Below are 22810 nucleotides of genomic sequence, written 5' to 3' on the forward strand. Positions count from 1 at the left end.
TTGCAAAACAATTTATATGTGTTCTTGTGCTTTTCTGAAATTCTAGCATATTCACTTCACACCAAGCCAAACACACAAAAGTGTAAGATTAGCAGTAACTTGCTCGAATAAAGGTGTCAGCCACGAAATCTTACATGTACAGCAGTGCATGGCAGTTGCCACAGTTTCAGCAATGTAAGATTCCCTGCAACCATATTTGAAACCTTCCAAAATGGCTTTAYCTGTAACTATGGACATTTGATTGTTGGTTCTTCTGTTAAATTGGTGGACAAGAAAGTCAGCTAGAACCCTGTCTGCAAGAAAATGCAGAAAGATTGCTATTTGCCATCAATTGATTCAAACAGGCTCCCGAGCAGCTGATGGCCCTGACAGTAAAATCCTATAGCATCTGGTTACTTACGTGTCATGTGCTCCTTATTTCCTTTTTGTTTGCTTCCACAACAGCACACTTCAAAATAAATTTCCTTGTGATAATCTTTGCAAGACTGCATGAAATGAACAATGGCAACAGTAACATTACTAAATAAAACTCCACAAGATAAGCCAGAAAAAGGTTTTATTTTATTAGGATTGGTACACTTAACACACATAAGACTTTGGGATTAATTTACATGTATTTTTCCAAAAAACGCTTCCCTTCTTTAATGACTCAGAAGTTAAAAAAAAAATAATCCCAAATTATAAGAACAAACAGTATTTGCAGTGGAAATTTCTATTAATTGAAACAACTGTGCATTCAGGAGTTCTAAAGAAATTACCCTCTTTACCCCTTAACATGATTAAATTTTCCTGTCACAAATGACTAGACTGTTCCTGGGAATTTTTGCTGCTCACATTCACTAAAATAACCTTCCTTTCCATGAAGACTATTGCTAATCATACACACAATATTCAATATCATACTTTCGGGTATGAAAGCTATGTCACTTTTTATAAACATTAAAAACATGGACATGCATATTGACATTTCTGTGCAGTTTTATGGAGTCACCTGTCAAATAAGGCCTCTACATACAAGATCACAAACTACTGAATTATTGGAAATTTCATAAGAATAATGGATTTCCAATAATCCTGTCATCTGGATGGTGTCTCTCATTCTAACAGGGAATTCCAGCTTTCATTACTGGTTAACATTGTATTGATTCATTACCAAAATGAGCAATATTAACTGGCCAATGCATATTCCTGAAAATCTGTTGCAAATTAAGCATATTATCAAGGTCATTTAAAGCTGGAAATTAAATAGCCTGTTAAGCCAAGCAATGGGGAAAAAGTGAACTCTAAACTAAATTCAGCTGGCCCATTCATTCTCACACAGAAAAGTAGCCACAGAACCTTAAAGAATAAAATCTATACTTCCTGTTCTGTGGATTCAATACCAAGGACAAAAAGCTAATGTAATATTTTGGAAGTCAAAGGCCTTGGAGGTGGAGGGAAAAGTGAGGGGCAGGGGAGGGACAAAGCAGCGTACTGACTCATCCCATTACCTCAACATTATGTGTACATAATATATCTATGATAGAAATGTTTACTAATAGCAGGAAAAAAAAACCCCAAAAGACTTCCCACTCCAGACTTCACTGAAAGGAGAAAGCTGACAGCCCTTCCTCACAGAGATGGCCTAATTGATGACAGGCACTTTGGCAATGAAAAAGGAGGTTACCCTTTCATCATGTTAACTCTCCCCTCCCAGTTCTCATGTATAATTTGTCTCAAGTCTTCAAGAAACTTGAATCAAATTAAGCGCGTTAATACATCTCTAAGAGCAGGTTAACTACGGCTATGAGCAGAACTTGACCTAGAACGAGATTTCCTTTTAGAGGAAGAAGGAGATGGGGAAGAAGCTAGCAGGCTGGAGCGGTGGCTCTTCTGGGAGTAACTCTTTTTAGGTGTACGACTGCGAGAGCGGGACCGGGACCGAGAACGAGACCTGGACCTGGACCTCGACCTTGACCTGGACCTTGACCTGGACCTGGAACGGCTGTATGATCTGGAAGATCCTGTAGACTTGGACCTGCTGCGAGATCTTGAGTAACTCCTTGAACGAGACCTGCTTCTAGAGAAGCACAGTAAAGAGCCTTAGTTTCAGTTGCTACTAAATTTAAAATACTCAACATCAATTTAAATTTTCAAATTTCACTTTGTATATACTTCGAGCATACTTTGTGTATGCTCAGCATTTATATCTGCACATCTGAACGCACTGTGCACAGCATTCAGTTATTTCAGAGTGCTGCTAAATTTCTGTTACGCTTTATCATAACAATTATTTTCTTGGACCAAGAGCAGCCTGGGGACTGGAACTGCTGGCCTTGGCATTTGCTGCTACCTTGGCAAAATGAGAACTGCCTCATAAAAGATGCCTTTTTGTTTTCTTCATGAGCAGACAAACAATCTTTAGCCATTTATCAAGAGCAGAAATAAAAGTTTGCACCTGTGATATCTATTCTCTCTAAAAAAACACCAGCATTCCTTAAGGACTGACAGTTTAACACATTCTCCAGTTATACATTCTTTTCTCATGTAAAGAAATTGATTATTTTTAAGAGAGCCTTTGAAATAGGTACGGCTAACATGGTATTTTTAAAAAATGACTAAATGGCAGAACTGTTTGGGGAATAATGCAAGTCAGTTAGCTGTTTTTCTTTTATTCTCACCAAAAAGCTGGTTTCCACAACTATCTGAATATGGGTGACAGGCACTTCAAAGGACTGTGAAGCAACCTTCCATTAAATTAAAAGGATTATAATACCAAAATTTATAGGTAATATTTTTTAATCCATTCATCTAAATATCAAATTTTATCTGAGTTTTTTTCAAATCTTCTCCTTTCTCTCATCCAAAAGTGTTTTATTCACCCTATTTTCAGTAAGTCAGCTCTTATCTAAACTTGTTTACACTGCTGGGGAGTGGTTCAGTGCTGTGATATTTAGTCTGGGGCCAAAGAATTAGATATTAAACCTTTGGCATCAATACTATTCTCAGTAGAATTTTACTAGGTCAGGTGACATACCTGTGCCTTCTGTGATCTTCAATCAGTTTAATTCTGCGTCCATTCAGCTCAGTGCCATCCAATTTTTCCAGTGCACTCTTCATATCACTATAGGATGCAAATTCCACAACCCTATATGCAATCAAAAAGAAAAAAATTAAGTTAGAGATACTGAAAAAGCAGGGATAAAAATGTTGGGCCTTTTTCTATCTGCTGATTCACAGCTTGGTATTTTATCTTCTCAAAGCTAATTTTTTACTTGGTTAAAATGACAATGAAAAGGAAAGTATGACATTAACTGTCTTAGCCATCCATACCTTTCACATCATCTTAAAACAGTCCTGAAACTCTCAACTGAACTGTAAAATAAACAAATCCAGGAAGCTACACAAACCAGCTGAGGACATTTCTTTCAATCCTTCACTAAAGTGCATTCTAAAGCTGTCCAATTATCAAAATAAACTTGCAGAGTCTGGGTGTTTCTTTAGAGCCTTATGATGAATAAAAATCCCCTTTTCATTTTTCTTTTGATAGGTTTTCCTCTCAAAAATGTCTAAGTTGCATTTGCTTGGAGTGGTTCTTAGGCACTCTTTCGCCAGCATGCATGCTCCACTCATATCTCCCTCAGGACCTTTACATTGTGCACAAGTTAAGAAGAATGTCTGGAGAACAGACAGCTACCTACTCCCTACGGAGGTTGGGTATGTCTGTTTCCCATGACGGAGTATGATAAACTAGAGCAAAGCAGCCTAGTTTAGGCTAGTTTACCTAGCCTAGCCTATCTCCAACAGGAGATATTTTGGCCTCAAGAATCAATGTCAGATCATAAATGACTAACTAAATAAATGACTGAAAGTTAAGGGCAGTATAACTCAACTGTCAAAAGGGTTTCTCCTTTCYCTTATATTGATTTTGTTTCCATTGTGAAGAGGAAAGACAGTTTAGTACCACTTTTGAACTCTCATTTACTGACTGATTTTTTTTCTAATTGGAAAGATTGTAGCATCTAAACCACACACAGACCTATGTTTCACTTATTTTTATATTACAGTAATCTTGTCTTTAACAGTTAGAGTTATCACATATATTTGTACAAAAATATGAACTTACCCTTCATTCCTGTTGTTTCTGTGTGCATCCACATAGGTTACCTCTCCTGCCTTTCTCATGACATCTTTCAAATCCTGCAGTAAAAATTAACATTTTAGTCTCAAACAGTACACACATGAATGAGCTAGCTGTAAATAATACCCCCCAAAATTTTCTCCACTAAAACTGTTTATTGCTTTTATATTTTTATATATGTAAAAACATAATTTGGAAAAAAGTTTCCGAAACTCAGTCTATATAACAGCAGCTGCATATAGAAAGAATYGCTCACTCTTATTACAATACAATGAATAAAATATTGTTTTGAAAATAATCCCACATACTGAAAATTGCTATTATGAAAACATAATGCAGTAATTAAAACACCAACATATGCATTAATGTCAGAATTATACCAGATGAAAAGTAATATAGTATTAAATTCAAATTTGTATGACTGACTATAAGCACTAACTTATCAGGACTAACTTAACCCCAGCTAAATGAAAATCCAATATATTTAGACAAATTTATTCTATAGACTCACCTCCCCCAATTTCATAACAAAATTAAATGTAAATGGGTGCAATTAACGTATAATAAATACTTTTACAAAAGGAAAAACTTTGTTAAATTTAATTTCAATATTCTGTCACACTACAGTGTCATTTCAAGAGACACCCATTGTGTTTAATTTAATAGGGCTAAACACAGACATTATAAATTTACTTGCTCAGCAATAGGATAAAGTACAAACAGTGTAAAAGGTCATTAAAAATCTAAACATTTGTGAAAGTTAAAATAGTACTTTCGCCAAACAGTATCTGTTATTTTATAGTCCCAGACTACTTACCGCAACATGCCACAAGTGGCAGATGATATAAGAAGGTACCTTAAGCAAAGAGTTGCTTCTCCAATACCTAGCTCGCCAAGAGGAACTCTCTTACATGAGAAAGGCAGAGTGATGGCTCATAGCAATATGCTTCACGGAGGTACCAGAGGCCCTGAAAGCACTGGACATAGTCTCCAGAAGTGGCTAAAGAACCCGAGGATGATCTGTGCTAGCCAATCGAGATCAAACCCAGGCAAACCAAGATCTAGATCGCCAAAAAACAGGAGTGTCATAGGAACCAAAAGGAAAATTCAGAACAGGCCAAACCCTAGAATTTCAGCCACTAGAAAACCCCCAAATCTTTGGYTCTTTCTCCTCCACACAAGAAAAATGAGGGTTAACCCAAATCAAGGTTGTTAGAAGAGGTTCAAAATGCACTTGGTTAGAAATATGCTTGAGGAATAAAAGACTACAAAACAAAAAGCCAAGAAAAACTTTAGAACTTTAGAACATTTGCCACAGAATATAAGTAGGCTTAGTTTTATCTAATCTTTTAATTAAAATTCAATAGTTTAATTTTAAAACTGCCATATGCAAACTAGCAGATATTTTCTTTGCTTCACATATGCTTAACACAAAGAAACCTTAATAGCAAATAAGAGATGGGCCCTATAGCATCATTAAAAATATTTCAGCCTAAGTATGTTTATAGCACTTCAAGTAGAAAGAGAAAAATTTTAGTTTTACTCAACTCAATGGGAGCCTAATCAGAACAGAATTTATATATCAAAATAAAGTTAGAAAAAGTGAGTCTACATAATTGTTTTCTAAGTCAGTAATTTTACGCTTTAAAATTGAGGCTTCCATACAGTTGCTACATAATATTTTAATTCTGAATCCTAACAAATACCATCATGAAATATAATGTGTATTATTACTCAGAAAGAGAGGAACTGTGCATGTATTTTATAAAAGATTAACAAAGTATTTGCTTCTATTAGTGGAATGTTTTGAAGTTACCTTGTTTTACTTAATAAAAACTAGAATAAAATTTAACTGTCCCACTGAGTTTACTGTTCCGATTCACCTTACTCAGCACAAAAATACCCATGTTATCCTTAGCAGCAAAGGAAAACAAGGCTTAGAATGACTGTAAATAGGAAAAAATACATATTAAAAATCTGGATGCAACTCAGATCTAGTTTTCCCAGCTACAGACCAATCTGAAACTTCACAGGAAACTTAAGAACCATTAAGAGTGGTGGGAAAGCTCTGGACATGCAGAAATGTGCGTGTGTGTTAAAATAAGGAGAACTCTGATAGTTTCATTTTTTACTATAGGAATACTACATTATCTATCGCTAATATAGTCAATGAAATTTGAAGAATTTGACCTGAACACAAATTTTATCTGTTTTTTTAATGTCTGAGGGTTTGTTTTTTTTTAAAAAAAAACATCCAAACACAAAAACAGACAGAAGTTCTCAAAGCTTTGGGACCTGCACATATTGAAGATGAAAAGATGCACATGAGTTTTAAAGCAAGGAGGTTCCATATTGATCACTGCTTCCTAGGATCTCAGGAATTAGAAAGGAATAATGCCATTACTGTTCATGCATTATCTATTTAAATCTGTTGTACAAATAGCATAGTTAAAAAGTTAAAATAAACTAAATGAGGTTTACGTACAGATTTTAACTTCAAGTAAGTTCTGCTATTTAGGCAAGTATCAAGTATTTTACAGTAACTTAAAATACATTTAAAAATATTATAATATTTAAAGAAAAAACACTGAGATTCATCAATACAAAATCTTAAGTGGATAGATTTTACTCCAGAAGAGTAAGTAAACATAAAGCCATTATAAATATTTACCAGTAAAAAGAAAATTTACAGAAATGTCAATTTTTTCAAGTTATAAAGCTGTTTAGTGTTCAATTTATAAGTCACCTTTCTTAACACTTCATTCTAGCTTATTTCTGTCATCCCTATTGTCCTTTCCAAATACTGTGTGCCTCAGAACGATCCTTTCATATACAAAAATTGCATAGCATACCCAGAAGTGATTTACATGAAGTTCACTTGCTCATCACATCAACTCAGAAGTTGTTTTTTCAGTTATTCAATAATTCACATAACTTTACAATTAGGAATTTCTGAGCCTTTCATGCAGAAGACAAACAAATGTAGTTCTGCCATTTGTCTGCATGGACCGTAACGAAGCTCTTATGAAACACATCAATGGAGCCTCAGGCAAGCAAAACAGCCTCCTCATGTGTATTCAGCTGCAAGWCCAGTGCTTTGAATATTCCGAGTATTCTACTCTATTTTTCATTGAACTAATTAAGTCCCCTTATTCAAAGAATATAAAGATTAATGAGCAAAAATAAACACTACTCATTACATCTTTTGTAAATATCTGTTGCTATGTCTGTAACAAAAGGAAAATTTACGCAGACTGTAAGCAGAACACAATTAAATAATCATGTTGTTATTATGTTAATAAGACAGCTAAATGTTAGAAAGATTGGCAAAAAACAGAAAAATGGTAAGAAAGCTTCAAAAACTAATTACTGAGGGGTTTTTTAGTAGTTATAATGAGCACACTTGATAAAGTAGTTTTCCTGAGATTTCATTTATTCGTGATGTATTAACAGACTTCTCCATCATGCATTATATAACAAAGAATACTCCGTAAGACATAAGACAAGACCTTAAATTTCACTCAAAACAAAGGCATGCACTCACAGGTACAACATTACAAAATGATGAGATGGTTTGAAATGTATGTTATGCTTCAGTAATTTAGAAACAATCTAGAATCTTTTTTAATTTTTATCAGTTGGTCATTAGCAGTAAGCAAGAATTGATTCCTGACTACAAAAATCAAGTCATGAAACTATTTGCACAGCTGTGAAACTGCGGACTTCTTTAAATGTCTGAGTACTCATTTTTAGCAGTCACTGAGGTTTTTTGCTTTATTGTTATTCAGGTTACATATTTATGATGGCTTTAATATAGAATTAGGCTGAAAACAGTCTACTTAAAGACCTGGAAAATAAGGTGTTCTGAATGAGAGTATTGTAACAGTGAAGAAAGAAGATAAGAGGCTAACTCACCTGCCAGCTGATACGGGAAGAAAGATTTTCAACTATGATTCTGTGTTCAGTACGAACAGGAGGTCCATACCGGCTAGAAGAATTTAGAGAAAAAAAAGAAAGAAAGAAAAAAACGCATCTCCAGTGTAAGGAATTCAAAACTTGCACAACYTGATGTTTTCTGTAGTTTGTTGAGGGTTCTAAGTTAAATATTTTCCTAAYTGATGGACTGCAGATTTTATTCTCCCTAGTCAAGAACATACAGTTTATTTAAGAGTCCATATCCATTAAAAGAGAGCTGCAACGAGTGGAATAGAAAGGATTTTGATGAAGAATTTTATACCAAGGCAGTCAATATAGTTCCTATTTTTCTAGATACACTGAAGTAAGTGCCTAGTGGAATGAAAATTATTTAAACTTTAGTTTAATTTAGGTCCTTGACATGCATCACTCATACACATGGCTTTGGAAGTTATTCATGTAAAGGGCTTTTTTCTTTTCTGTAGTTAGTAGGATAAATTCTGCTTCTCCAAGTCAGGGAGTCAGAAAGCACAATTTAAAGGCATCTTAGTTCATGATTCTAAACTGCTAATCACTTTGGTTAATATTTGTATATGTCAACATGACCTATATTAGATAGTCTTCTGGGAAGAAACACTCTTATTTTAGTAAAAAGGAATCTAGCTAACTGTTTGTCTTGAAAAAACAGTGGCAGTTCCTAGATGAAAGTTAATTTTCTAAGTGAAAAAAATCAAAGATCCTCTCAAAAAAGCAAACTGTGGCTTAAAGTATTGACAAAGAAAAGAACGAGATRAGAAAGTTTGGAAAAAATACTGCCTTTGCAGGTAGTTTGTGTTCCTAATCCTAATTATTCTGAATCCAAAGGGATTTGAGAACTCTGGAAAAATACATGCCAGCTTTTTGGTAAATAATGTAGGGTTCTAAAAGCTTTGTATTGCTATGAAAACACTGAGGAATCAAGAACAGTGACCTTGGAGCAAACTGTTCTTGCCTTCTCCTCCTATAAAAACATAACCCTAAATTGTGCATATTGATTTGTACACTGAAGCATAAGCAATTTCATTTCAGTGCATACCTCAAAATGTCCCAATTTTTTTCAGAACATCCAGATCTTCAGAGCATTTAAACAGAAGTCCCAGAGTCCCAAAACTGGCAGGCTGAGTCTCATTTTTCCATTATTGCAAATCGTAGTCTCTTCCTGTCTGGCATCAGGAATCGGGAGTCTGACGTCATGAACCTGACTACAACGTCAGATGCCCACGACCTCCAATCACACTTCCTACTTTAAAAGTCCACTTTTAGCCTGGACTTCGGACCAATTCTACCGCATCAAGGTTACTGCCACTAAAGAAAAAATAATCTATTTAGCATACTTGCATATGCAAATTAGATGTTCCAGACACTCACTGGTTTGTAACTGGCAGCAATTCTGACTTTGAAACAAATGCAGAGGTGTATGTCAGTTAAGCCTTTCTCTTTCTTTCAAAAGCTATTCTGCATAGGCCATGGTTATAATTTTGTCCACAAAGTAAATTAATTTCATGCATGTTTACCTCAGGTAGGTAGGTATGAACTACAAAGACCTACAGTGTAGTTGTTTGTTGTAATATAGGCAAATCTGCAGAACTTTCAGAAAATTCACTGTAAAGTAGCATAAAATTCACCACCAACTGAAATCACTCAAAGTAAATGCTTCCACAAATACTAGATGTTCTCTACAGGTATTCTGGACATGAGCTGTATCTTGCGTTTCAGATTCCATTTTTGGACAGAGACTGTCCTTCAGCAAGGCACCAGTCAGCCAGCAACCTTTGTTGCCTGGTATCTAAATGCTTCTGCACACGGTAATAGGTGTTTACTGAATGCAGTTCATTTTGTATGCTGTGCTGAAGTAAGCATTTTGCTAACCATATAACTGGAAACGTAAAAGCTTAATTAGATAGTAAATACCCTGGAGAACTACTGCTCTGCAGTAACTTTACGCAGCCTTTAAGTTTATGAAAGAAGCCTCAACAGAAAATCTCTGAATGTTTATATTATGGAATTAATACACCTGCCAGCATCGTTTGAAATAAAAAAAATACAGACCTGTAYATCCAAAATCTAAATTACTAAAGATTCTGCACAACAGATGTTAAGAAGCATGTTTTACTTCACTCCTTGTTGACCAAAAACTTTGAATCTGAAGTTTTGGATTAATTTTCTTCCTAAGAATTTGGTTGAAAATAAATTACATTGAACCATGTTGTAGATTGTTGTTGAGATCTTTAATTTTCTTTTCTTTAAATCTCTTTTATTTAAATCTTTTTTTCCTCTCTTTTTAAAACTAAATCAAGCAAAATCCAACTGTAATACTACTACTTCACATCATGTACACTATATTACACTATATTAGWGAGCAAGACCAATGCAATGCATAGAACATGGAGAGGGAGCATTTCAAAATGTGTCTGTCAGTCTTTCTGAACCAGTTAAACTTCTTCAAAGTCCACATTCTCCTGCTCAGGCAGTGCTGAGGTTTGAGAACATAAGGCCTCTCCCATGATGACAGACAACAAAACAGGGGTCTCCCTAACTCTAATCATGGGAAGAAAATAGTTTTAGTACAGTTCTTCAGTTATTCTATTTGTAGAAAATAGAGTCAAAACCACCTACCTAGATCCACTCTGGTAATAACTGAAGCGTTGTGCGAATCTGCCCCTTCCTCTTCTGGCTCGAGCATGCTCAATTGTAACCCTTACGATAGTAGTAGGGAAAAAAACAAAAAAATCAAAAAGACTTCCTTTTTAAGGATTTGACACTGGCTTAAATCTTTCGCAACTGAAGCACATGTGCACAAACAAGAAGTATCTTGCCCTTACATGCAAAGCTTTTTACTAGAATTGCTGACATTTCTTAAAGAGCCAGAACAGCATCTTTCTGTCTCATCTGCCTCCCTCAGACTTTCACGAGAATTATCATGGGTCTGTAACACAGACTGTTTCTATCAATTATGCTCAATCAGAGCCTAAGAGTAATCACAGAGTGAAAAAGGTACCAAAATGAGTATTTGGAATGCAACAGTAACTTAAAGACCTAAACCCAACTTCCACAATGAAAGTAAAAATTACTGTAATGTACAATGACTAYAGTTCAAATAGTTGCAAGCTGAAGGGCAACACTAAAGACAGCTTCTCATCAATTTGTTTTCTGAAGCCAACAGGTAGACAGATGAAAAATAATTTCAATTCACTTTGACTAACATTTCTGGAGACAAAACCATGAGAAAACTTTTAGAGCAGAAATATATGTATTAAAGGAGTGCAGGTGGAGAAAACAACCAGCCCTACTCCAACCATCCCCCCACTAGCCCTGAACTCTTTTTTTCTTTATATAAGACTAAAGCCAGGATCCTGACTGATCTCTTTAGATAAAGTTATGGAAGGCGTATCCCATCAGAGGCACAGGAAACAGGCATCAAAGCACAAGCTAATGCACCATATCTGGACGCAAAATGCTTTAGTTGTTCTTAAGGGAAAAACATGTTACTAAGCTTACCTTTCATCACACAACTCTTTACCATTTAGTTCATAAATTGCATCATCAGCATCTCTGTGGTCTTCAAATTCCTAGGAAAGAAATGCAAATAAACAAATATTTTCCCTCATAATGTTTTTAAATGCTAGAAAAGACACCTTCTTTATAAATTTTCAATTTCTGCAGCAAATGTCCCCATAGGTGTTTCAGTATAATTATTTGTGAGATCTGTGTAAAACAAATAAATGAAATGATCTGGTTCATTAAAAAGATCGCTAAAATATCTTTTAGATGAGAGTTCACGTGGATTATTTCAAGGCATACAGTTTGAAACACATCCCTGTATATAAGGAAATTATATGCAACAGCTCAAGTTGATCCAGCTGCTACCAAAAGGGGGAAGAGTCGCACTCTCCAAAAACCAGCTTGTAGGAGTTCTGGGGCTGATATAATTCCAAGGCTGGCTAGTTTAATGAATTGGCAAAACAAAACAAAAACAAAGCCAAAAAAGTACCCAAAAAGTAAATCAAGAAAATAACACAACAACAAAAGATCCCTTGATTTTTCCCTGAGCTAATTCAGCTTCCTACTCTGGCAAAAGCTGCCTGCGTAAGAAGAGTAAGTCAGACAAGACTGGCAAGCTCTAGGTCTGCATCAGCTATAATACGCAATTCCATATTCTATTGCAATGGAATCTGCCACTTCACCTTTGGGAGCCGCACTAGCTTAATCYGCTGCAGTAGCCCCTGCCTCCTATCCAGCCTACTGGTTCTTCAAAGCTGTCTGTGTAGCTCCGCAGGAAACTAGGTCAAGAAACCTATCCAGATGAAAAGAGTACTGGGTGCACGGGCTAGGGTGAAAAAGACAGTGTTATTTTTCAGCTAGATCAGCTTCCCAGGTAGGTTCATCATATGGCTGAACCTGTGGCAAGGGGAGAAGGGAAAGACAGACAGATGTGAGAGCAAGCAGCTGGATAGGGACTGCTCAAACCAACAGCTTTGTGAAAAAAAGATCATGGAACTGCTGCAAGAGAGCAGTGAGAAACAGAGAAGGAGCTTCTCAAATTGAAGATATTGTCTGCATAACTAGGAACAGCTTTTCAGAAGCAATGTTGGCTTAAGAAATCTTCCCCCATCCCTACTAAATTAGCTTCACAACCATCCACCACAGATCCTTGCAGTATCGTGCAGAGATTATCTTGAGAAATTTATTTACGCTTAGTATTTAAGAATATCARTATTAGCATCTACAATTCACTGACTTCAGTTAATTTTTAACACACTGAATGTCTAAAGTCTATCTAGCTATGGGAACTAAAGTTTGAAAACATTCTGCACAGAAGTCTACATAATTCAAGTAAATACAATTCATTTCAAAGATTAAGCAATGATTCAGACCAAGCACACAGAAATAYGCTTTCTTCTTTTAGCTATACCAACACTAAAGCAGTGTTCAGTAAGAATCATTTGGTTCTGTAAAACATTTTATAAATACAAATTTTATACCAATAAAAACAAAGTTAAACTGACAGCTGGTCAGGAATTTAGTTTCTCAGGGGCTAATACTATTTGTTATCTTTATAAATGATCTAGATGACAGGACTGAATGCATCCTCGTCAAGTTTGTGGGTGACATCAAACCGGGAGGAGAAGTAAATATGCCAGAAGGACATACTGAGAGACTCTGATAGGCTAGGTTAGGCAAAAAGAATTGCAAGGTTTAACAAAGACAAACGTGAAGTGCTGCACCTGGGACAGTACAGGCTGGGGTCTGAACAGCCACACTGTTGCTGCGCTGAAAAAGGATGTGGGGATCCTGGCAGACAGCAAGCTAAGGGTGAGTCAGCAGTGTCCCCTTGCAGCAATCAAGACAAACCATGTCCTGGGCTGCATTAGTAAGAATACAACCAGTAGATCAAGGAATGTGATTATTTCACCCTACTTGGCACTTGTCACGCCACACCTGGAATACTTTGTTGAGTTCGGGTCCTCCCATTCAAGGTAGGCATTGAAGAATTGGACATTGACCAGAGGAGGATCACTGAGATGATCAAAGGGTTGGACACTTGATASGTAAAGAAAAGCTGAAGGAATTGGGTTTGTTCAGCCTCGTGAAGAAAAGGCTCTAGGGTGGATCTAGTCAGTCTTTCAATATCTAAAACATAGGTATAGACTTTCCTCACATAGAGCTATAGAGATGATACTTTCTTCATATGAACGCATAGTGACAGGACAAAGGCAAAGGGCACAAGCTCTTTTGAGTGAAGTTTTGTCTGGATAGGAAAAAAAAATTCTTCACCATGAGAACAGTTAAACATTTTTGACACAGCCATAAAATAATTATTCAAGCCTATTACTTGGTGGGCTTTGAAGAGAAAATGACCTAGGAACGGTAGGAGAGAGGAAGGAGGCTTGGCTGACTCATGTGAAAGATTTGGGCAGAGGTTGTTCCTGAATGAGTCAACAGCCCTGCCCAAAATAAAAAAGAGAAGGCTCAGGGAAAGGTGATTAGGAAATAGCAGCAACTGGAAAGGATGGACTAAATAAACTCAGTTTCATCTCTAGACTAGCCATTTACATCCAGACTTCAAGAGGCAGGTATTTACCCACTGCCTGGCAGTCAGCAAGAAGTAGCTCATAGTATAGGGCCATCAAGAACCGGCATGTTTAAGAGTCAATAAGTAATATTTATATGAAACTGAAGTAGGCAGAGAGGCACTTTTTTCCGTAGCTTCAAACAAGGGATTGATTCTGGCAGAAAGAATGTCTGCCACAATGTGAGGGCAATATAAGTCTTTCCAGTTAGCCAKTCTGCAGCATTGAATTCCAAGTCCCGGGTCTCAAGGGAAAAACAGCGTAAGGTTGGGAACCTGTGAAGTTGCAAGGATTTGGACAACAGTTAACGGATACAGACCTCTGGAAAGCTACAGTAGAAAACTAAGACCAAAAGAACTATCTGTTCTCTTTATGAACAGAGAATAGTCTGAGTGACACAGATGCCTTACGAACTTACATTCATGGTGGATATTCCTAGCTTTAGCTGTACGAGAGAGAAACACCAGCTGGACTGCACTGCTCAAATCTGATTGCAAGCACCTATTACCCTTGATGTCTCAGTCAACTACTTCTCTTTTATGCTAGGCCATTATTTAGATAAATAACCTCCCAGTCCAGGAGACTGAAACAAGGAAGAGAAACAGAAGTGAGACTGTAAAGCTTCTCCATCTCTTGAGGATGAGACTTGATATCAAGTTTTACAATACCATGCATTTAATGTAGTTGGAATACTACCAAGATTTTGAGAGAATCCTGACCAAAATCAGGTAAATAGATAACTCAGCAGGAGAAAACTATAACCGTATCACCTGAAAAGCAATCTGAAGCATATATATTAATATTTTCTGTTTCCCATTTGATTTTTCTCTCAAGCATTTCTTCCTTCTTAGTATCAGTCTAGCCAGGCTAGTACCTGCAAGAGAAGAGAAAACCAGCTGCTACTTACCACAAATCCAAAGCCGTTTTTCAGATGGATTTCCCGTATGCGTCCATATCCTTTGAAGAACTTCTCAACATCCCGTTCCCGAGCACGTGAGCTTAAGTGTCCAACAAAGACACGGCAGCCACTCATCTTAAGTATGATACTAAGAAAAAAAACAGTACTGTTTATCAGATTAATAAACATAAAATAGGTTAAGATCACTTTCACATCTCAGAAATCTTTGTTAAATGGAGGCAATTTTTATTAGTCTCCAAGTATGTATGCTAAAAATCTGATTCTTCTCTATAGCCAGAGAAATGAGAAAATCTGCTCGCACTAACTTTAACAGAACTTATGGAGARCTCCTACTTTGCTCTTTTTAGTCACGTAACTTTAATGCTTCTAGTAAATGAATTGACATTTTCATTAGCTGCTAGACTAATGAGGCTTTTGTACCTCAGAATACAATGAATATACTATAAGCTCTAGGATGAACTTATGGGGCTAACGGTAGTAAAAGCATACAAAACTGAAAAGAAGTGTTAGGCTAATGATTGAGATAAAGATATAAAACATTCTCAAATATTTATTTTCACCTATGAGGCCAGCTGCAATAGAAGTTTAATACTATGTATCTTTCAGACACCAGTAAATCAAATCACTTCATTCTGCACTAAATATCAAATGTCTCAACAGTCTATCAAATCATGAACAAAGGAAAGTTTGCTGTTGTGAGATTTCAGCCACAGCAAAACCAAAGACCATTTCAGAGATTCAGATTCTCAAAAACAATCTATTGATCCAAGATACATAATTTGAGATACTCTATGGAAGCTCCATCACCTTAAGCATGCCACTTTTTCAGTAGAAAGGTATCTGAAATTTAGGACCTCATTATTTCTCATTTTAATATTGGCTTATTGATCCAAATATTGGGTTAAAAGCTAACTAAACAGCACAAAAATACATTTTAAGTTTACACAGTAGCAGAAAATGTTAACTGTTTTGCTCTATCACTGAGTTTGTTATCATACAAAACACAAAGAATCCAAGCCCTAAAGAGTGAAAGTACAATGTGCTCTTGTAGTACAAGGATGGGCTGTAAAGCAGACAGAGAATACAGTATGGATAGCATATCAAGTTAGCAATAAAACTGTAGTTCAGCTTTGGAGGAATTATTTGGGGTTAGTRTGATTTTATTTACCTTTTGTGTTAGCACTGACTAGGTTTATACTGATTAGCTTCCTTGTCAATTCAGTGTGCCATGAGAGAAGTACCAGAACTTATGATGGCAGGCTGTRGGATATCTTAAAGGGAGAGGGATGCAACAGTGACAGCACTCAGGCTAGCCTAAATTTTCACGGAAGCATGGCCTGAGGCTGATAGCTATTTAATCAGTGCCAGGTAGTAAGTTTGTGCTTCCCTTAAAAGGGGCTATTCCACCCTTTGTAACCACTGACTCCTTTGTGATGGCTATTTCATTTTTATGCCCACATGAAAAGCCAGGCCAGAGAACAGATCCAGCTCCTTTAGAGAGAAGCTAGTCTTTAGTCAGACTGGCCCCCTGATCCAGCTTACCATAGTTGTGTGAGATAAGAAAGGCCAGAAGCCTTTAAGGGAAAGACAGACCCTTAGAAAGGTAGCACAGGCTTCTGTAGCTGTGTGATTTAAAATACAGCAAGAATGCTTATTTTGACAGCGGAACTCATTTTAGGAACAACGTGGATTTGTCAAGTTAAACCAACTGCGTAACTGCTGCTCAATACTTTTAGTTCTCAGTTCTAGAAAAACAACAGGGGGAGGGGCAAAGAATCAGGGATCAAAATGAGGGAGAGATGGAACYGACTATCTGAGAAAATATCAGAGATATAGCTTAAGAACTGCAAAACACATTATTCACTCGAACATCAGGGATCACAATAGTTTGAGATCTGTATCGCATCTGCTAGTTGCAGAGCTTAACACGTTGTTCCTAGCACAATGCATCTGAGTTTGTTTACCGGTGGCTCACAACGTGCTGCACAGCAAAGGAAAAGCACTTGGGAATCAAAGGCCCGGAGCAGAAAATAATCTGCTTCGTCCTTCTGTGAAGACGAGACGGGACAGCGCTAGACTCGCCTCTCCCAAGGCGGAAAGACCCTCTCCTCAAGTTCACCGTAACTAAGGCGGCGGCCCGATGGCGGGCGCCCACCCTTCCGCTCCTTCCTGGCGCACACGAGCAGCTCCACTCTCACCTTCAAACCCCAATGGCTCCGGCCACTGCCCCGAGGAAAACACGGGYGGGCGGGCAGGCGCGGCGCGGCGCGGGTCACCGACGGAAGGAGCCGCAGAGGCCGCGGCGCGACGGCCTCCGCGGCCTGCGGGCGTCGCGCCTCGATTACCAAAGCGCCAGCGGCCGCGGCGCCAGCGAGGCCTCCGCGCGCAGCTTCCTCCCCTCGGCGCGGCGGCGCCGCAAGAAAGGCCGGGCCCGTCCCCGCCCCGCCGCCAGGCCGCGGCTGCGAGAGCCCGCTCGCAGCCCGCCGCCGGGCCCTCCGTGGGCCTTCCCGCCCCCGAGCGCGCAGGCGAGGGGCTGTTACCCACCGTCGCTGAGCGCTGACTCCAGCCGGCCGTGAGGAAGCCGCTCTTCCCAGCCGCCGCGGTAATGGCTGCCTTGTTCCTACGAGAGACCGACAACGCCGCGCTCCCCCAACGGATGCTGCGCAACCGCCGGCGCCCGACTCCAACTCCCAGCGTGCCCCGCGCCGCGCCCCGCTGGGAGCTGTAGGCGCCGCGGCGGCGGCGGCGGGGGTGGGGCGGGGGGCGCTGGGCTCCTCCGTTCCCTCTCGCTGCCGCGGGGTTTGGGGCAGGCGCGAGGCGGGGGGAGAGGCTCCGTGTGCGTGGGGGGCTGGAGCGGGCCGTGCGGGCCGGGGCAGGATGTCGTGGCGGCGGCGGCCACGGCCGCGGCCTAGGCCGCGCAGGCCGGTGCCTGGCGCGGGGCCGCGTTTGGCGGCGAGAGCGCCCCCGGGCGCGGCGCGGCACGGTGCCCGCCGCCGCGCTGCCCGCCGCACGGCGCGGAGGGGCGAGGAGTGTCTCTGTGAAGGTGAAAATTCACCGAGGTGAAAATTGCCGTCTGTTTCTTCAGTGTATATAGGAAGACTATACCGAAGAAACACTTAAATCTTCACGGCCCAGAGGTTTAAAATACAGCTATAGTATATCCTGCCCGTGTTTCTCCTCATCTGCTGATAGCATCATATTTGGATTTTCTGGTTTAACTCGAGTAAATATCTAAGCTGTGTTTTTGACATCACATGTTAGATTCTGATTTCATGCCCTCCRATTATTATCCCTTACAATGTAGTAYACATTTTGAGATAAATATGAAGTTGATCTATATAATAACCAACTGCTGTGAWTTCTTTTTGGTAAGAAAATGGTGTAATCTGGCAGTTTAACAAAGCTATTATGTAGTAAAAGAAAAATATCAGCTGGGGCAACTGTATCTTACAACTTTCAATGCCGCTTTCAGTTGTAAGGATAGTTTAGTTCTTTTTTCTTTGATAAGATTGTCTGTCCAGGACGCTCAGAATGTGGTGCTGTGACTTTTTCTGTATAAATTCTATGTAGCTGGTAGCACTGGAATATTGCAGGGGTAGCATCAGGGTCTCCATGTGTCYGTGTGCTTGAATTGCTGTGTGAGAAGCTCCGAAGTAGAAAAAAGCTCTTTAGGTGGCAGTCTTGGAACGGCATGAGAGTATTAAGGATTTGAGTTACTGGCAGTAATGAAGATAAGTCATGCAAGAAGCCCCATTRAAGCTTTTATTTACTTTACCCTGCGTCTCTGGAGTCACTGGGATCATGTAAGTGAGAAAGAATGTTGCTGTGCATTAGGAACGCTATTCCAAATGCTTTGATGATGCCTGAGCCAGACTGGAATTTGGCTTTCCCTTTCCCAGTGTTAAGTTGTGGACACTCTGCACGAGTGGTAAAAAGCATGAAATATRTAATTAAAAGAATCTGCCACTAGTGTTGCCTACTAAGGTTTCCTCTAGTGTATGGGTAGCGTTTCTAGTCAGTATTGTGTGCAGARTCAACTTTCAGAGTAGAGCTGTATTTTAGTTTTCTAGTTTATTCYAGTTATTTTGGTTGCACAAAGAGATTGGTGTCTCAGTGAACTCTTTGAAAGCCCATTGGGAACTATTAGCACCCTGACTGCACACMTACAAATGTAACAAATACTCAGCTGGAATCAGAATATTTAAAAATATATAATCTATTGGTAGGAAAACACATTTATCTTGCTTTCCTGAAGAGGACTTTCTATTCTCTGTGGCAAAACCCAGGATACTCTGAGTCAGAACGACAGGTTAAAGATTATCCCCTGCTTGAATTAAGATGCAGCAGGAGAGAAATTCTTTATTAAACTGATGGTGGTGTCATTTGAATAGTAAAGAAGGTATAAAATGCTTTCTTAACATTTTTCATGAGATCTCTATATTACAGTTTTAAGTAGATCTTGGTTTTAGAGAGATCTATACAACAAAAGCCGCAGGGTTCATACAAAAAGCAGTAACAGTACTTAAGGACTTAGGGGGAATGGTCTGGGAAAAGAGTTGAAATACTTGTAGGATGACTGTGGTACTTAAACTGGGATGTGACAGAGCTGAGTTCAGTTCTCTGCTCCAYCACAGACTTCCCAGAAGACCATAGGCAAGTCACTTATGGCTGGAGACAATATCAGCTTAGATGTCTTCACTGTGGCACCTAAATTAGAGATGCCAGCAACCCAAAAGGAGTCCGAGACCTAGAGTTAGGTCTCTACTCTTCCCTGCACAGCAAATAGGGGAAGGTAGGCATCTGCTGACCAAAAATACCTGCATGCTGAATGAGGAGCAGCTCTGGAACAGTAGAGAGAGATGTGGGCCTCAAGTTCTGCCCTTGTTCAGTACATAGACACCCATCTATAGCTGTGAAACCATAGCCTTGTTTCACTTAGGATTCACAGCTCATAGCTGTTGCAAAGAGAAATGCCCCATCTGTTCCTATGAGGAACTGACTAGGGCTCATTCTTTTCATTAGCTGCAAAAAGACATTTTGAGATGTCAGGAGGGATAAACTGTTGACCTTGGGTTACTGTCCGTATAAGAAGGTATTTTTGGGCAGGCAGGCTCTTGCRGAGCAAATGGGTGCTGGACTAACCTGGTGACTTTAAAGAAAACAGCCCTTCTTGCTGCTTTGTACCTCTCTTCATACTGGGTGACTTTTGGTCTTTACCAGATGAATGGTTGGGCCCTAGTGTGGACAGTCAAAGGGAAATTAGGTGTTGATTTGCTTTTACTGGACCATTCCAGGTCTGCCTGGCAGCAGACRTGGGCATGCAGAGGCGGCTTAGGTACCACAAGGAAGACCTAGTGAGTAATACATGTGGGTTTGGGCAGCAACTGAAAACAGTTTGGATTGCAATTTTAAAAACAGGCTCCTCAATTCTACCGTATCTTGARGTCCAGTCCTTTTTCCTCCATTTGMCTTCACCTGCACAATGCAAATAATCCCAGTTCAATTTCCTGTAAAAGTAGTAAGAAGCTATGTTTTTTTTTCAGATAGTGAGGATAGGGGTCATTGAGGTATTATGAAAGCTAGATTTCCCCTTGGAGACTTTGCTCTAGCGGAAACTAATATGATGGTCACTAGAATTAACAGAAAGGTGTAAACAGACTTGCTGAAAAGGAGTAAGACAGTGATGACATGTAGTGCAGTTTTTGCCGAAGTRCTTTCACACGTTCATGTCCCAGAAATTGAAGTATACGTGTGAGAGCAAAATTAAGGAACTATTTCCTGACTGCAGTGTAGTTTCCAAAGRAAGGAGAGGAATCTATTTTAATATTTGACTGGGGAGTTATGTATTCTATAATGGCTGTACGTTCTCATGATGTAGAAAAGATTATTTTTTTTCCTGTGATTTTAAATTGGTAAGATGCAAGTCTACCTAAATAGCCTTATAAAACTTCCTCCCTTCTGCAAGTGCTAATCATCCAACTTTATCCCCTGTTATGGCTGACTTTTTAGTAACCACAATATTGAACAAGCTTTCTTAATGCATGCTGGGGAATGTTCTAATTACCTACTTGTCTTGGGATATGTCCTGTACTTCATTAATCTAGGTTTATTATGCTAAGACTTTCTCGGCAGTCTAGAGCTAATGCAATGGGTTTTACRTAGTAGCAGCTCTTTCGGTAGCCAAGAATCACCTAGGAAGTTTGATTAATTCAGCAGGTTTGAGTTTTCTTTGTATTTGGCTACCACGGGGGRTAGCAAATCTGTCCTACCCCAGTATTTGTAGTGTAAGTAATGTTGTACAGCTAATTTTCTTGTTATGGTCTGAAAATCATTCCTGCATTCTGGTTTCTTAAGAAAGTAATTTGAGTTCAAGCCGTTTCTTCTGGTCATTGCGGTCATCCTCTCTATTCCTCACCCTGTTATTTCACTGATAAAACCAGTCTGATTCAGCTGGATAGAGCCTCTGCTGATGCATGAATACTTCTTTGGAACTAAGTTCTAAGTTCATTCAAGGTAGCAGTCTAGTTTCCTTTCATTGTTTTCTGAGACTCCTGGCTCTGCTCCTCTTCTTCAAATCCAGATGCTGGCAGCATTGAAGACATGCAACAGTCACAAGATACATTTGAGAGGCTTTTGAAAATGTGGTTGGCATTCTGGCAGGCAAGACAGATCCATTTTGTCTGAGCACTATGTATGTGTCTTTTGTCCCCGCACTGTGAGGCAGCCGTGCAGGGGCAGGTACAAAGATCTCAGGATCCAAGATGTCAATACCACTGAAGTTAAAATGGGGAGGATTTCTGAGGAATTACTTCAGTTTCCCCATCTGAAAATAGGGAACATGGCAGACTAAGAAAACAACCAGTTCATCCCTGAATGGGAAATGTGGTGAACTTGAAACACATTGTCTGCTTTTTCTGTCCTTGGCAGGGGAAGGGCCAGTCACTGAACTGCAAACAGCTGCTTCCAGCAATGAATTTAATCACAGYTGATGTCAAGACTTGGCTAATGAACAGCACATTAGCTGGAAAACCACGATCCTAACACAAAAAGCTGTTTTCAAATTTGAGCATACTAAGTGCCAGAAACTGTTAGGCCATGTGACTGCAAGATATGTCTTGGGCTGCACATGAGGTGGTGTACTGTGTTGCAGGATCATACTAGTCCTCCTCCAAGGGGGACTGTATCTGCAGCCTGGGGGCAGGGGTAGTGTCAAAGACCAGTCACCCAAGCAGCAGAAATGTGCATAAAATTTTAGGTAAGCCTATTGCTAAATTATAACTCTTTTCAACTAYTGAAAAACACAGTGTGACCTTTCTGATGCTGTTAACATCTGAACTGCACAAAGGTGCAGTGCTATGATGCTATTAGAGGAATGTTGTGGCCCCCACACTGCTACCATTGTGGTGTGAGCAGGGAAGTCACCTGCTTTCTTTCTGCCTCATAAAAACAGGAATACTTCTACCCAGCTGGAGTTTTGTGCAGCACTACCACAGCTCAGTAATAGGTTTTTGCAAAGGACTTCTGTTACCTGCAGAGTAAGCATGGGGCTTGCACAGTGCTTTCAGCAGGGTCATTGCAAATACACCTCTGACTCCATCCTCAGTGTAGTGAGAGGTGTGTGGAGCTGTGATAGCCCACAGTGCACTTACTTACTCTCTTCTTCTGCTCTTCCTCCAGCCCTATTTCAAAATAGTATGGGTCTTTCCTCCAGCGACTGGTCATTTAATACCCCAGCTGGAGATTGTT

General features: G+C 39.3%; 1 protein-coding gene across 2 annotated transcripts; it reads right to left on the bottom strand.

Annotated features, from left to right (window-relative positions):
• Nucleotides 1-539: 539 nt before the first annotated feature.
• LOC146585223 (serine/arginine-rich splicing factor 5-like) lies at nt 540-17744 on the bottom strand. Of its 2 annotated transcripts, none has more exons than XM_085323386.1 (8): nt 17609-17744; nt 15053-15191; nt 11573-11643; nt 10691-10771; nt 8036-8108; nt 4106-4179; nt 3017-3127; nt 540-2059 (listed from the first exon to the last, which is right to left on the bottom strand). In XM_085323386.1, exons 2-8 carry the CDS (start codon nt 15176-15178, stop codon nt 1774-1776), a joined length of 822 nt encoding a protein of 273 aa, XP_085179512.1. In that variant the 5' UTR covers nt 15179-15191; nt 17609-17744; the 3' UTR covers nt 540-1773. The 2 variants fall into 2 exon arrangements, with proteins under 2 accessions (XP_085179512.1, XP_085179513.1); XM_085323387.1 differs by lacking the exon at nt 17609-17744 and adding an exon at nt 17263-17314.
• Nucleotides 17745-22810: the final 5066 nt, after the last annotated feature.

The sequence above is a fragment of the Rhea americana genome, unplaced genomic scaffold (assembly GCF_003343005.1).
Source record: "Rhea americana isolate MKP2758 unplaced genomic scaffold, rheAme1 scaffold_84, whole genome shotgun sequence".
Classification (NCBI taxonomy): domain Eukaryota; kingdom Metazoa; phylum Chordata; class Aves; order Rheiformes; family Rheidae; genus Rhea; species Rhea americana.

Excerpts from the sequence above, each read along its gene's own strand:
- LOC146585223 (XM_085323386.1), bottom strand. The coding sequence starts at position 15,178 with ATGAGTGGCTGCCGTGTCTTTGTTGGACACTTAAGCTCACGTGCTCGG. Across the intron at positions 10,772-11,572 it reads AAAGAGTTGTGTGATGAAAG|GGTTACAATTGAGCATGCTC; the intron begins GTAAGCTTAGTA and ends TACTATCGTAAG. Across the intron at positions 2,060-3,016 it reads GAAGATCACAGAAGGCACAG|AAGCAGGTCTCGTTCAAGGA; the intron begins GTATGTCACCTG and ends GTGCTTCTCTAG.